This window comes from Dermacentor variabilis, chromosome 7 (assembly GCF_050947875.1).
Source record: "Dermacentor variabilis isolate Ectoservices chromosome 7, ASM5094787v1, whole genome shotgun sequence".
Lineage (NCBI taxonomy): Eukaryota > Metazoa > Arthropoda > Arachnida > Ixodida > Ixodidae > Dermacentor > Dermacentor variabilis.
In genome coordinates, this window is record NC_134574.1 from 133,511,828 (window position 1) to 133,526,229 (window position 14,402).

At 46.5% G+C, this 14,402-nt stretch overlaps 1 protein-coding gene and 1 long non-coding RNA gene across 2 annotated transcripts in view; one reads left to right on the forward strand and one right to left on the reverse strand.

The window, feature by feature from the left end:
• LOC142587937 (uncharacterized) overlaps window positions 1-14,402 on the reverse strand; it is a 52,714-nt gene that overhangs the window by 24,039 nt on the left and 14,273 nt on the right. The gene's annotated exons all lie outside the window — the stretch shown is intronic.
• Window positions 1-14,402, forward strand: part of LOC142587935 (BPTI/Kunitz domain-containing protein-like) — a 31,659-nt gene that overhangs the window by 9,158 nt on the left and 8,099 nt on the right. The window contains exon 2 of the mRNA XM_075699314.1: window positions 11,924-12,103. Within this exon, the coding sequence (XP_075555429.1) occupies window positions 11,924-12,103 (180 nt within the window). The remainder of the gene's footprint in view (window positions 1-11,923; window positions 12,104-14,402) is intronic.

The following is a 14,402-nucleotide window of genomic DNA, read 5'->3' on the forward strand; positions in this document are numbered from 1 at the left end:
ATATGGCAACAGTAAGAATTTGATGCGACGATTGATTGATTCGTTGAAATTCACCTGCACCATCGGCGTCCGAGACACACTGTCACAGACGGTCTGCACAGGTGGCTCAATGGGTGACTTCGGTTCGAAGGACAAAGAAGCTGAAGTACGAACGAACAAAACTTGCATTTACAGATAAAATACCGAAGTTCATTTACAAGTTTGCATAATTTCAACAGTACATCGGTTTCAAAGAGTTACACTGGTTTGGACCACATAGGGCAACCCTATTTCGGCAGAGCCGATGGTGCTTAGCACCGAAGCCAGGTCCAGAACTATTTATCGGAGTGCTGCGGCCGCCTTTCCTAAACGCAATGCTGCGCCCAAAATCTTGGTTGGCTAATTACGGCCGTTTAGCGTCCCAACTGGACAATCCGTTCACAAATCACTGCGTTTAGCACAACTTGCATGCGTGATTGATCAGTCGAACAACCACCAATAGAAGAACACTTTCTTAGTACAGTTCACAGTGTAGAATTCTCACACCAAAATACGCAATATATAAAAACGAAGGGGTGAGGGTCACGCCAGCTGTACACGTCGCAAGTTACGAGAAAATGCTCGCGAGCACAGCCGGCGTAACAAGCGCTGACCAACAAAACACAGGCTCAAAACCTAAAAGCCAGGAAACGTCGGGATCGCGTTGTCGGTCCTCGAACACGTGCGCGACGCGACCAGACTCCAAGAAACCGCAGGCCATGTGGCGTCATAAACAATCACTTGTTTGCAAGCCAAACTGTTACAGAGGAACACGGGATAATTGTCTACCCGCCAAGCTCGGCCCCGTGTCTGGGCCGTAAGTCGAAGAAAACGTTCGCTGGGCGCCTCGGATCCGAGACAAAACCGTGCGCTCTTGTGCAGTCAGCACAATCCACATGCCGGTCAGCGTGCGTTGCGAGACCGTAAAAACTAATGAAGCTCCTGCGCCCTGTCGACGCTGCACGATTCCCGCTGCCTGCGTCCAGACCCGAATCACACATACTCCAAGGTCACCCACCAGAGCACCGCGGAAATTAGACGCGCACGAAATTAACGCCTATGAGGGCGTTAGACGCCCATTCGGGGATCCTGAAGCTGTGATTTAGTTCACACCCTCCAGCCGGCTTCCCGCAAGAAAAATGCCTGCGGGGATTCCGAGGAAGCGCAACGCGACGGGGGTCCAAAGCTCCCTTTTCACTGTGATGCGCGACCGCTACTGTGGCGCTGGTGGTCCTCTCCGCTCCCCGAGCTCTGCGGCAGCCAAAGGTGCCGGCAGCGTATTTACTTTGCTTGCCTGCTTGACTCCGCTCTGTCAACCGTTGACAGTCATTATTCAAGTGTGCCAAACAAGCTCGTCGAGACACATGCCCAGTGCCCAGATGGCCCGCGCCGTATTTATGGGTTTGTTTTGCCGTCGCCCGTAATGGGGCTTATAGCGACATTACGTAGATAACACAGGGATATGTATAAAATTTTATCAGGTATTGTTAATGATGTATCTGCAGAGAGGAAGTATCGCCTTAAGGTCTAGGACAAGTGAAACCAGAGATCACATGATGGCGAAGGATGATGCAAGCCGACAGAGCGGTAGAAGCTGCTCCTTGGGTGAATAGGCTCGCCATAAATGGGTTCAGAGGCGCAGCGGTGGCGTAGAGGTAGAACACCCGCCTCGCGTGCAAGAGGTCGGTGGATCAAATGCCGGTGCCGCGCAATTTTCCACTGGATTAATGAAAATCCGCGTGTTGATAAAATTGCATAAACAGGCCTGGAGTGTGGCCTGATCCCGGTGACCAGAACCGGTAACGCACTCCCTCACCAGAGCAGGATTGGCCACCCTGGTGTAGTACTTGGCCGCAAACTCCTATATGAACACAACAATCAAACCCCGGCCCTCAGTCGCCAGCAGCTGCGAATCAACTGACCACGGCGGCGGTCAGACCTGCGACGCAGCGGGGGTGCTAAGAATCCCTGGCTCCGGACAGGCCGCCATGGGAATATGAACCTGATTCTTCGCTTCATGGAAGCTGTCCCTTATAGAATGAAACTGCTCTCGTCATCCGGATGTTGCAAATTAATCGCCGCAAGGTAAGGACCGGCCGCTCGAAAGACTGTAGTGAAAAACTTGCGAGATAAATTAAGCTAAAGAATCACTTCGTAATCGCTCAAAAAGAGGCGAATGACATGCCTGTGAGCAATCATGTCACCTTCGCTTCATATCACCCAAGTCGAAATGTGCCATAGCAAAGTGGAAGGATGCCTAAGCTTGTTCTATATAGTCCGTGGAACCGAACTCTCAGAATGACCACTATAGAATGTAAATAAATACGTCTTCATTATTATGGTTTATCGCTTCATTGCGCGAATGCTAAATCTCATCATGAGATTACTTCTTCCATATATATTTATTCGGCCTGAATGTGTGGTGTTACTGAGAAAGTAAAACCAAGATTTCAGGTTACCACATCCATTGTTAGATAAATGAGTGAAATGAAGGCTCTTTAAACCCTGCGGCTAAACTCATTGTTTATTCGTTGCCTGCATGGACACTAGACAATTGTTAAACACTCGGCTAGTGATTTACGCAAAGTTAGATGGAGGTAAAGTTTTCTAAAACGCCTGTTACTTAAAGTTTACTCCACAGACTAAGCGACGATTTGACGACTCACTAGGAAGACTTGGCAGACATTTAGCGGCTTTTTGCTGAATCCCGCTCCTATATATATGGCAACAGTAAGAATTTGATGCGACGATTGATTGATTCGTTGAAATTCACCTGCACCATCGGCGTCCGAGACACACTGTCACAGACAGTCTGCACAGGTGGCTCAATGGGTGACTTCGGTTCGAAGGACAAAGAAGCTGAAGTACGAACGAACAAAACTTGCATTTACAGATAAAATACCGAAGTTCATTTACAAGTTTGCATAATTTCAACAGTACATCGGTTTCAAAGAGTTACACTGGTTTGGACCACATAGGGCAACCCTATTTCGGCAGAGCCGATGGTGCTTAGCACCGAAGCCAGGTCCAGAACTATTTATCGGAGTGCTGCGGCCGCCTTTCCTAAACGCAATGCTGCGCCCAAAATCTTGGTTGGCTAATTACGGCCGTTTAGCGTCCCAACTGGACAATCCGTTCACAAATCACTGCGTTTAGCACAACTTGCATGCGTGATTGATCAGTCGAACAACCACCAATAGAAGAACACTTTCTTAGTACAGTTCACAGTGTAGAATTCTCACACCAAAATACGCAATATATAAAAACGAAGGGGTGAGGGTCACGCCAGCTGTACACGTCGCAAGTTACGAGAAAAGGCTCGCGAGCACAGCCGGCGTAACAAGCGCTGACCAACAAAACACAGGCTCAAAACCTAAAAGCCAGGAAACGTCGGGATCGCGTTGTCGGTCCTCGAACACGTGCGCGACGCGACCAGACTCCAAGAAACCGCAGGCCATGTGGCGTCATAAACAATCACTTGTTTGCAAGCCAAACTGTTACAGAGGAACACGGGATAATTGTCTACCCGCCAAGCTCGGCCCCGTGTCTGGGCCGTAAGTCGAAGAAAACGTTCGCTGGGCGCCTCGGATCCGAGACAAAACCGTGCGCTCTTGTGCAGTCAGCACAATCCACATGCCGGTCAGCGTGCGTTGCGAGACCGTAAAAACTAATGAAGCTCCTGCGCCCTGTCGACGCTGCACGATTCCCGCTGCCTGCGTCCAGACCCGAATCACACATACTCCAAGGTCACCCACCAGAGCACCGCGGAAATTAGACGCGCACGAAATTAACGCCTATGAGGGCGTTAGACGCCCATTCGGGGATCCTGAAGCTGTGATTTAGTTCACACCCTCCAGCCGGCTTCCCGCAAGAAAAATGCCTGCGGGGATTCCGAGGAAGCGCAACGCGACGGGGGTCCAAAGCTCCCTTTTCACTGTGATGCGCGACCGCTACTGTGGCGCTGGTGGTCCTCTCCGCTCCCCGAGCTCTGCGGCAGCCATAGGTGCCGGCAGCGTATTTACTTTGCTTGCCTGCTTGACTCCGCTCTGTCAACCGTTGACAGTCATTATTCAAGTGTGCCAAACAAGCTCGTCGAGACACATGCCCAGTGCCCAGATGGCCCGCGCCGTATTTATGGGTTTGTTTTGCCGTCGCCCGTAATGGGGCTTATAGCGACATTACGTAGATAACACAGGGATATGTATAAAATTTTATCAGGTATTGTTAATGATGTATCTGCAGAGAGGAAGTATCGCCTTAAGGTCTAGGACAAGTGAAACCAGAGATCACATGATGGCGAAGGATGATGCAAGCCGACAGAGCGGTAGAAGCTGCTCCTTGGGTGAATAGGCTCGCCATAAATGGGTTCAGAGGCGCAGCGGTGGCGTAGAGGTAGAACACCCGCCTCGCGTGCAAGAGGTCGGTGGATCAAATGCCGGTGCCGCGCAATTTTCCACTGGATTAAAGAAAATCCGCGTGTTGATAAAATTGCATAAACAGGCCTGGAGTGTGGCCTGATCCCGGTGACCAGAACCGGTAACGCACTCCCTTACCAGAGCAGGATTGGCCACCCTGGTGTAGTACTTGGCCGCAAACTCCTATATGAACACAACAATCAAACCCCGGCCCTCAGTCTCCAGCAGCTGCGAATCAACTGACCACGGCGGCGGTCAGACCTGCGACGCAGCGGGGGTGCTAAGAATCCCTGGCTCCGGACAGGCCGCCATGGGAATATGAACCTGATTCTTCGCTTCATGGAAGCTGTCCCTTATAGAATGAAACTGCTCTCGTCATCCGGATGTTGCAAATTAATCGCCGCAAGGTAAGGACCGGCCACTCGAAAGACTGTAGTGAAAAACTTGCGAGATAAATTAAGCTAAAGAATCACTTCGTAATCGCTCAAAAAGAGGCGAATGACATGCCTGTGAGCAATCATCTCACCTTCGCTTCATATCACCCAAGTCGAAATGAAATGGTCGAGCGCTTTAACCGCACACTAAAGTGCAGGCTGAACATGCTTTGCCAGAAGCGAGTATAACTGTCACTCCGCTATCTGGTGCCTTTTCTGATGGCAATACACAGATGTGCCAGAAATACGTGTCGCATTTGCACCTTTGGAACTTATATGTATTCATCAACCGCAGGGACCATTGAGTGTTGTTTGGAAATATAGGAAAATGGCGAGCTATATATATATATATATATATATATATATATATATATATATATATATAATTATATATAGTGTGAGCACACCACATGCCTTACCGGCATCTTCGTCGCCTCTACCAATCATAATCTATTTTACATCTTCCTCAACTGTAAATATCACCATCAGCTGCTCAACTTGATTTATGTGGTGGCAGCACGAGCTAAGCCCCGGCTAGAATAAAACGGTTCCTTATAATTGGTGGAAGGTGCTTGTCGTTCCCGCAAGGCCTGTTCCACGTTCTCAGTGAAGCTCCGCCCCGGTCGTCGCATCACAGCATCGGCCATGCTCGCTCCAACGAATCCAGGCACCGCCCATTTATCCACACCACTGCCGTCTTCGCCGTACATTGTGACCATCAACAGCCACCCTCGTCCGCCTGCCATGCCTCCCACTGCGTACTGCTTGTTATTAGATATTGGTTTAATATGGAGTGATCTTTGCGCGGAGGCCTCTTCAGGCACTCACATTTGATATGTTTCATGGACTGTTCACGACCAAGCGCAGCGAGCCACTCGTGCCAGCGTGGCCCAGGAATAGCGGCCCCAACCGTCATGCCTCATTTTATTTATTTTCAATAAAATTTTACTTATTCACTAACTCAATCACCATCCTTGTGACCTACAAGTCTTCATTCGTATAGGATCGGATTACGTCAAGGACTGGCTCCAACACTACGACCTCGTAAAGGGCTTCCACAATTGGGAGAGTTCTCAGAGGTTGCGGAACGTCCCGTGCGGTCTGTCCAATGTCGCAAAAACCTCGTGTTGGAATCATGAGCCAGGTCCTTCTCACTGGGCGACGCTCATGCCAAAACTTCGACGGATTTTCGACGCGACCGCTTTTCACAATGAGGCAACCAAGCAGAAGTTCGGAAAAGCGCATCCAATTCCCCGAGGAAGCATACACCACATACATTGAATATGTACTTGCATCGTGGAACCGTGTGCACGCTACCATGTGCCAGAGCGACCGAATACGCCACATTAATAAAAGAATAAGCACCATTGCCTTCAGCGCCCTTGCCACCTAAAATCCCGCTACCATCAAGGATGTGATCACTACTTGCCAGCGACTAGATGAGTACCAGTTCCTTCGGGCATACACCTATACCCCAGACGTTCGTCTCCCTTCGGCCATGCGCTGCCGCACGCTGATCCGCGACATCGTTCGTGAAGCGTTTCGCGGGCGGTGTTCATCTTGCGGTCCGGCAAAAACAGTCCCTAATTCGCCCACTGGCTTGCGCGACATTTTTATACTTCAAATTTGTGCCATGCTAGTTAAAGCGCTCAGAAGTTTGTCGTTGCTTCATGCCTGACTGCTAAACCTAGGGCATCAGTCTTCGAACACGAACTGCTATCACACTTTATTCGCACCGCCCGCGCACCATCTACATGGTTTGCGTATTCTAAGAATGTATCACAAAGAAACGCTTTGGTCAACCAGTACTGAAAATTCATACACCTTCGTGAGTGAAACTTTAATTCTAGTAGGAGAGATTAACCGAGTAAAAGCTACGGCATGCTAGTAAACCTTTATTATATACCCACAGATCAAAGTACGATAGATAAAAAGAACGCAGACCCACCTATTCAAACAAAATGCTTGGAAACTGGCAGCAGTGAGCACGGGAGATTAACAAGAATGGTAGGCCGAGCTTTATAACGTGGTCAATAAACAAAATCTTTTTTTTCACTGTGGGGTGGAGCGAAAAGTGCAGAGAATGAAAATTTTGCTGTTGACGGTGCTGCTCGTCTTCGTAATCTCCAGTGGAGAGATCGCCTGAGGTCGAGCGGATGCTTTTAACGAGCCCGAGTAGACTTTCTATAGGTACACCCCAAGCAACCGGACCAGTACGAGTGCCCTAGAGCCGAAATAGCCGTAATTAGGCATTGAAGGAAGCTCCCATTTTCGCGAGGAGGCCTCCACAGCCCTGCGAAGCGCACCGGGTTCCGACGTACTGGGCACTGGAATTCCCGTCATCTATGTGATTCATGCACGAACTTTAAGAACGCATCCTCCACCTCCATGCGCTCCACCGCATCCTTCACCATTGGAGCGCGTAAGTTGCATTCGCAACTTAGGCGCTCCAATGTACATTCAAGTGTTTGGGTCACTTTTCCCAATACTTCCTTTGGCCGCTATCTGAACTTCCATAGAGCAACAACTGTTTATTTTAGTCATTTTGTCAGTGTTCTATGATTTCTATATTTTTCATTCAGCTTTTAAATGTAATAAATTTCTTCTTGTGAATCTTCGGTTATTCATGGAGTAATGCTCTGCTCCAGTAATATAACCTACACATTAGTAATACGTGAGTACAGCAAATATATTAAAATAATGGAATGCTGTTCTTTAGTTATTCTCCTGGAGAAACACACCTGTGTCTTACACTTTCTTCTTGGGTAACGAAATGTTTATCCCTCTATATGCTTCGCCCTGGCCAATGGTTTCACTCGTGTGGACAACTGTTCATTTTCATAAATTTCCACTAGGGTGGTAACGTTTCGTCTCTGATAGGTGTTTTATTCATAGTCGTTACTACTCTGGTCAACAGTTTCACTCGTGGGGACAACTGTTCATTCTCACAAGTTTCCACTAGGGTGTTAACGTTTCATCTCTCATAACCTATGGGAGGGCTACCACGCTCACGTTTTTGCCAGACACGGAGTTGAGTGCGGTGGCATACTCGAGTGAGAGACCACTTTCAGGCATACAGATGATTCGACAATATTTTGTGTGACTCACCACTTACGTCATTCAGTATGCAGCCAACACTATTTCTCGCACGTTGTGAAGGTCGCTCTGTAGTTGAGAAATTGCCTAAATGAAAGCAAACAATTGATGCTACTGGATCAGCTTACGTCTGTGTTGCTTGAATATCTCAACTGGTCGCAAGAAGTAAAAAGGGTATTTTAGCAGTCTCTCCTGGCATGTTTATGACAAGACTTGCTAACCTGCTTATAAATAGCACCTGATATTTAACGCACTCATGCCCGAACTCTTACTCCACAAGTTGGGTCCTGGGTGATCGAGGTGGCATAGAAGATGGAAATATCATAAAGTGCGTAAAGTTAAGAAAATACAGCACTCACAACACTATTTGCGGTTGGTCTTTAGCGGAATACTTTCTCCGGCAAGTGCAGGTCATTTCTTTCAGGTATGTTGTGGCTACAACTGCACCGAAAGTACACATTGAAGCGAACACCAACCAGATGCATTCTCAGGCGCGCCAGGAATGCACTGCTTATGCGCCGCTCTTTTATGTGCCACAGAATCTCTCACTAACAGGGGGCAATGTGCGCGGCCAGGCAAGAGAACAATCCTCGCCTTTCCCAGGCGCCGGCCCGCCACGATTTTCATCTCAGAGGAAACGCGACGACTTCTGGCAGCGCCATGAGGTGTCGAACAGAGCTCAGAAAGAAGCGCTAGAGAGGTGCCTCGTTGTCCTGCGCCGACAGCCGTGTTCCGTCTTATGCGGCTGCATTTTGTAGATGTATCCCTTTTCTATAGTATTGTAATTGGGCAGCATTGTATGTCTTATTAAAATGACGTAACCCCTCGCCTCTTTTATGCCCTTGGTCCGGAGTGTATTACCGAAATAAATAAATAAATATATACATAAACACGGTTCTGTATATTCGTACGCAACGGCGCACCCATCATTTCGGACGCAATGCGCAGACTTCGCTGCAGTGGCTCTAGATTTCACCGAGTGTTCTTAGGCAAGAGGATCAGAGGATTCACGCTGCAGTACGCCCCTCGTACATGCCTCGTTTCAATGGTGTCAATTCGCTGTCCCAATACATCAATTCCATGATAAAGCATTACCATCGACAGTCTTCTTGAGATGGGTTCGGCAGGAATATGCTTACTCATACTTCTTTTGCAGAGCAGCCTGACACCTAAAAAAATGTTGAAAATGTATTTAAGAAGTTTTTTTCTTCTAACATGCCTCACCTGGAACTGATGATTGAGTTACCGCGAATAAAAAGCTGAGGTTTTTGAATTCAGAACTGTTTCTCATGGCGAAACATGTTTAGTGGAAATGTGCCCCTCGCTCTCGAAAAACCCGCCTCTCCTTTTCTTCCGCACATTCTAAACTTGTTAACCGAACGATAGCAAAACCATGCATAAAGGCATTGCTCTCAACACTCTAAGAACAGTTTACACCCTTTGGCATGCCGCTTCTGCCACACAACGATGACGGTCATCTGCCTTGATGCGTTTCCTTTCTTTAACGCTGCGAGCCCGGAGCTTTCCAGTAACGAACGGCACGCGCGTTATCAGCATAGAACAGTTTACGCCCTTTGGAGTGCCCCTTCTGATAACGCGCGTGCCGTTCGTTACTGGAAAGTTCCGGGCTCGCAGCGTTAAAGAAAGGAAACGCATCAAGGCAGATGACGATTATCGTTGTGTGGCCGAAGGGGCACTGCAAAGGGTGTAAACTGTTCTTAGAGTGAAGGTCTTGCTACCACCAGGGGAAAGCCAGCCCTCAATGATAAGTCGAAAGACTGAAAGATGCAGGCTTCCATCACAACCCGCTCTGAGGCATAGCAGAATCGTTTGTTGCAGACTTTAAGGGGGAGAAAAGAAGTGCAACACAAGCCGCTTTTGAACCCGAGGCGAATATTTCTGCTATAGCTTACGTCCACGAGGTGTTGAATCGCTCTAAAAGAATTGTTTAAAATACCGGTACCAAGGCTGTATCTACAGCTAGGAATAAGCTACTGTTCCCTTGTCAGCGCTTCAACTCAAATTTCACTTCTACGCCTGCTTGCAAACAGAAATGTGCCAAAAAATCATCTAAAATGCACCTCAGTAGTTGTGTACGACATATTTTTTATCGTTTGGCCGCTGCTACATCGCACAGACAGGGCTATGTATATTAACGACCGCCTGAGATACCACGCCAAATTGGTGCGCTGACTTTTGAGGATACAATTCGCTATATTAAGATGATAAATCGCTGTTCTGAGTGCAAGTGCAGCCCAAGCTTTAAGGACTGCCATGTTGTGGCTGAATCCTGGGACAAAAGGGCACGTGAAATTTCTGAGGCTTCTCTTTTTTGTGATCCAGATGAAAAGAAATGTGCGAGTGCACCTCCTGTTAACTTAGCAGATGATTAATATGAACATATCTTGAGATGATTGGTGTTCTCACACATGTGTCTACGCAGTTATTTCACGTCGTATTTTTCTCCCGTTCCATCTGACTCCAACTGTGCTTACATTTCCGCCATATCACTTATAGATGTGGTTGTTAGTTGATCTCTGTCCCGTCGCCTTCTTACTTCCTTCCTAGTCTTTGTGTACCAAAAAGAATTTTTTTCTTGTCTAAACAAGACAAATACATTAACCCTTCAACACAAGGTAACTGACGTAACTGACGGTGCACTGCGTGGGAGTAACCAGAAACCGCATATGTCGTGACGACTATGGAGGAATAATATGAACTCGAAAAACACCCCCATTGGAAAATGTATTTTGTTTTATAGCAGATTAAATGTTGTTTGGCTATCACACATTTTTTCTATGCATTTATGCGTCAGTTTGCTTAATTTCAGTGACATATCATGGCAGAATCTCAGTAGTTTCATTGAAGGAAAGGCTGCAAAGAAATAGATTAAGCAGCACCCTATGGCAAGATTGAAAAAGCTTTACACGGTTGCATGGGGGGGCCCATGAGACCCCTACACTTGTTTCATTTGTGCCACTGGGTAAAAAGTTTCCTGTAGGCTAAAGAAACCAAACATATATAGTTGGCAGTTAATCGATGTAGGCATATCTTTGGATAAATCAGGTTATTATGCTATGGTCGATGAGTACATATTCTGTATATGGAACGCATTTGTTGTCGCAACAAGGTGATGTTGCAACAACAAAATAAATAAAAACACATTCCAGGTCATGCCGTTCCTAAATACCGCAAAATCACGCACGCAAATCGTTTTCGTCACAAATTTGCCCTAACACATGAAATTGTGCACCAAACTCTGTCTGTAGTACGCGTGAATAAACGAGACTTCCATGCTCTGGCCTCTGCCTCCTTATGTATATAACTCACTATGAAGGAACGATCATAAAGCTGAAGTCAGGAGTATGATATCACGTGTAATTTTTTTACTCTGCATGCTCATTGCATTAGTGTGTTACATTGCCCGGCTTTCTGTCTATATATTTTGGGTCGCATAATTTTGATAGCACGTTTTAGGCAAGATAACTTTAAGGCATTGTAATAACTCTGTGTAATAATTCTGTCGGTACATTGGCACCCACGGTGTTATTACACAATTGGTTTTCGCAGCTGCTCTTGGTGACCACTTAGGGTGCGCTACGTTTAAACCTTTTTCTTTGCACACGAACTGTCATTTTCTGAGAAATATTGTGGCCGCTGGACGCAATAGACTGAGAAAAGTGTTGTACTCGTGAAAGCGGGGACAAACCACCAGCAATGAAACGTGATTTATCATAGCCAATAGGAGTCCAAATATTTAAGTCAATGGACTAATCAATTATTCGATGAAAATTTGAGTATTAATAAGTGCACCATCTGATATGTCAGTGCGACAAGCCATGTTTACAAAAAATGCATCAAGCGCGAACTTTGAATGGTAATCTGTCAGACACGTTCACGTCCCAAACAGAATTATAATACTTGGTTGCGAATTTTCAACCCTGGTGTCTTTTCCCTCAGTTATTATTGGCATACCAAAGGGATGTCTCATAACGCCACGTACAAAAGCTTCTGGCGCTCCTATGCCGCGTTGGCACTTCGACTCCAAAGGCAAGCGATGCAAGCCAATTATGTGGGGTGGACGTGGATACAATGGAAACATATTTAAAACGTTTGATGAATGCGAGAAGACATGTGGCAGTAAGTAAAAAAAAGCTCTATACTACCAAAAAACAACAATTAGGTGCAAAAATATACATAAATTCTGTAGGCATTTCTTAATATAATAATTATCATATACTTTCCAATATTTCCGTGATGTATTTGGAATTTCTACACGTTAATGTCAAGTTAACGACATCAATTTGAAATTAATCAAGTTATTCTGAAGTGCAATGCGGTATAATGAATACTATTACAATCCCGGCTTGTGCAAGACTCATTCGTATAATGAGCTGCTCAGGCTCTTTTAAAACAACTTTTGTTTGGTTAACGTAATCAATATACATTGAAACACGGATCTTGTTTCTTCGGACAAAACCCCCCTCACGATGAATGTCGTTGTAAATGCGATACGCCAACCAGCGAAACACCGCATTTGCAATGCCTAAACGCGTCAAGATTGAGCAGTGTAGGCGGTGAGGCTCTCTTCTCGCGCTTCTCTTCGGACAAGCCGCACCCTTTTGCGTTGCCGCCGCAAAGCCTGCACATGGCGTGTGTGTGAGTGAACATAGAACTAACGACGCATTCGACGAGCATGCCCACCGCAGCGAGCGCCTTAGTCCTGATGCACAGCTTGAGGAATCACTTAACTCCCACGCCGCTTTTTGCAACACAACAACCAGAGTGACGAGTAACGAATACGTCGAGGTTGACGTGGTGAGTTGCTCGGAACTGATGACTGACGATGTCGTCGAAGCCAAGGCCAGGAAAAAGCCGACGGTCGACGAAGGCTACAGTGGTAAAGGGCCTTGTGTACGAAAAAAACGAAATTTGTCGCCAGTGATGACAATAGCGTCAAACGACATTCTTTGGCCATTGATCGCATCACCCTCGCGTTTAGTCACCCGTCAAGCGTGAGCTTCCTTGAAAATACGTCAGCCGTACTCCCATATTATTTCGGTTTAAGTATGCAGAAGAAACCGTGTGAATTATTTAACTAAATAACCCCCTGAACTCATGGCTAATAAAGGTTCCATTTTCCTGATCATGCTATGACAGATCTATCGGGTGTAATACACTGCCAGATCTTGACAACAAAATCACCTTTACAACAAAGAATTTATGAGTTCTCAAATACTTGTTATACGGGCGTTTCTCTTTATACAAAAGTTATGCTGTGCAGACGACCGTCTCCAAAAATGAGTGAAACAATGTCTCGCAGTGCAGGAAGCGCAGGCGGCACATGCCCATGATCTAAGTAAGTTTTTATCACTCTGGGCGTGATCTGTGTATCACATTCAGTGTGGCAGCGTTTTCTGCAACTCCACAACCCGGGCGCATTTCGTTAAAGACTACTAAATATTATACAGTTATTATTCCGTGTCGAGAAGGTTCAGGAGAATGAGGTGCATACATTCACGGGCACTTCTGTAGAGCCCACAACGCATGTAGCAATTGCGCTATATTTGTTCACAGAAAATAGTTGTGTAGCGCTGCTGTGATTAGGTTGTACTGCGCGTTGCAAACGCGAGGTAAGATAATACAAAGTAGCTGACCCACTAACCCAAGAGAAAAGATAAAGATCTTCATTCACGAGTTTTGTGCTTAATCAGGAGTACAGCTAGCATTTACACAGTCACAGCGTCGAACGCAAGTCATTATGAGCTTTGCACTTTGTGGGCGCCCCATCAGAAGTGCATGCGGATGTGCATGCTGATGAAGTGCATGCTGAGCAGAAATAAAGCGACAGAACCAGTAAAACAAGTCACTTTGGCAGAAAAAAATACATAAACATGGCCGAGGTAATAGTACAGACGAAACTGTAGTTACGTGTTTTTTGATGGTCGACTGTCTTATGAATTTTCTTATAAAGAGATGATTTTCAATTAACCGCTCCTGGCCCTTGAGGCTGTTGATCAAGGGCTCTATCACTTAAAACTCTTCCAATATATTTTTATTCCAATGTCCTGACGTCAAATTTGCGTTACCGCCGACGCAAGCATCGGGCGGTCAGTTGCAGTGTTGTCGGAACAAACCAATGAAACGCTCTCCTCATTCATAGGCTGTCACTTTTGTTTGCTTGAAAAACTAATAACATTGGCTACACTGAGCGGCTTTTCTTATATAATTGACTCGCAAAGGCGAGGAGTGCGCTCAAGTGGAGAGGAAATCGGTGGGGCCGAGCCACTGCACTGAAAATCGATAACCCGATGAAGAGGGTGGTGCCGGAGTCTGCGATTGGTCCGCTTTCCCTTACTTAGCTTGCCGTGGCTCGTCTACAATGGCGGCGGCATGCAATGGCAGCTTGAGAATAACGGTAAAACGGATCCTTAGCAAG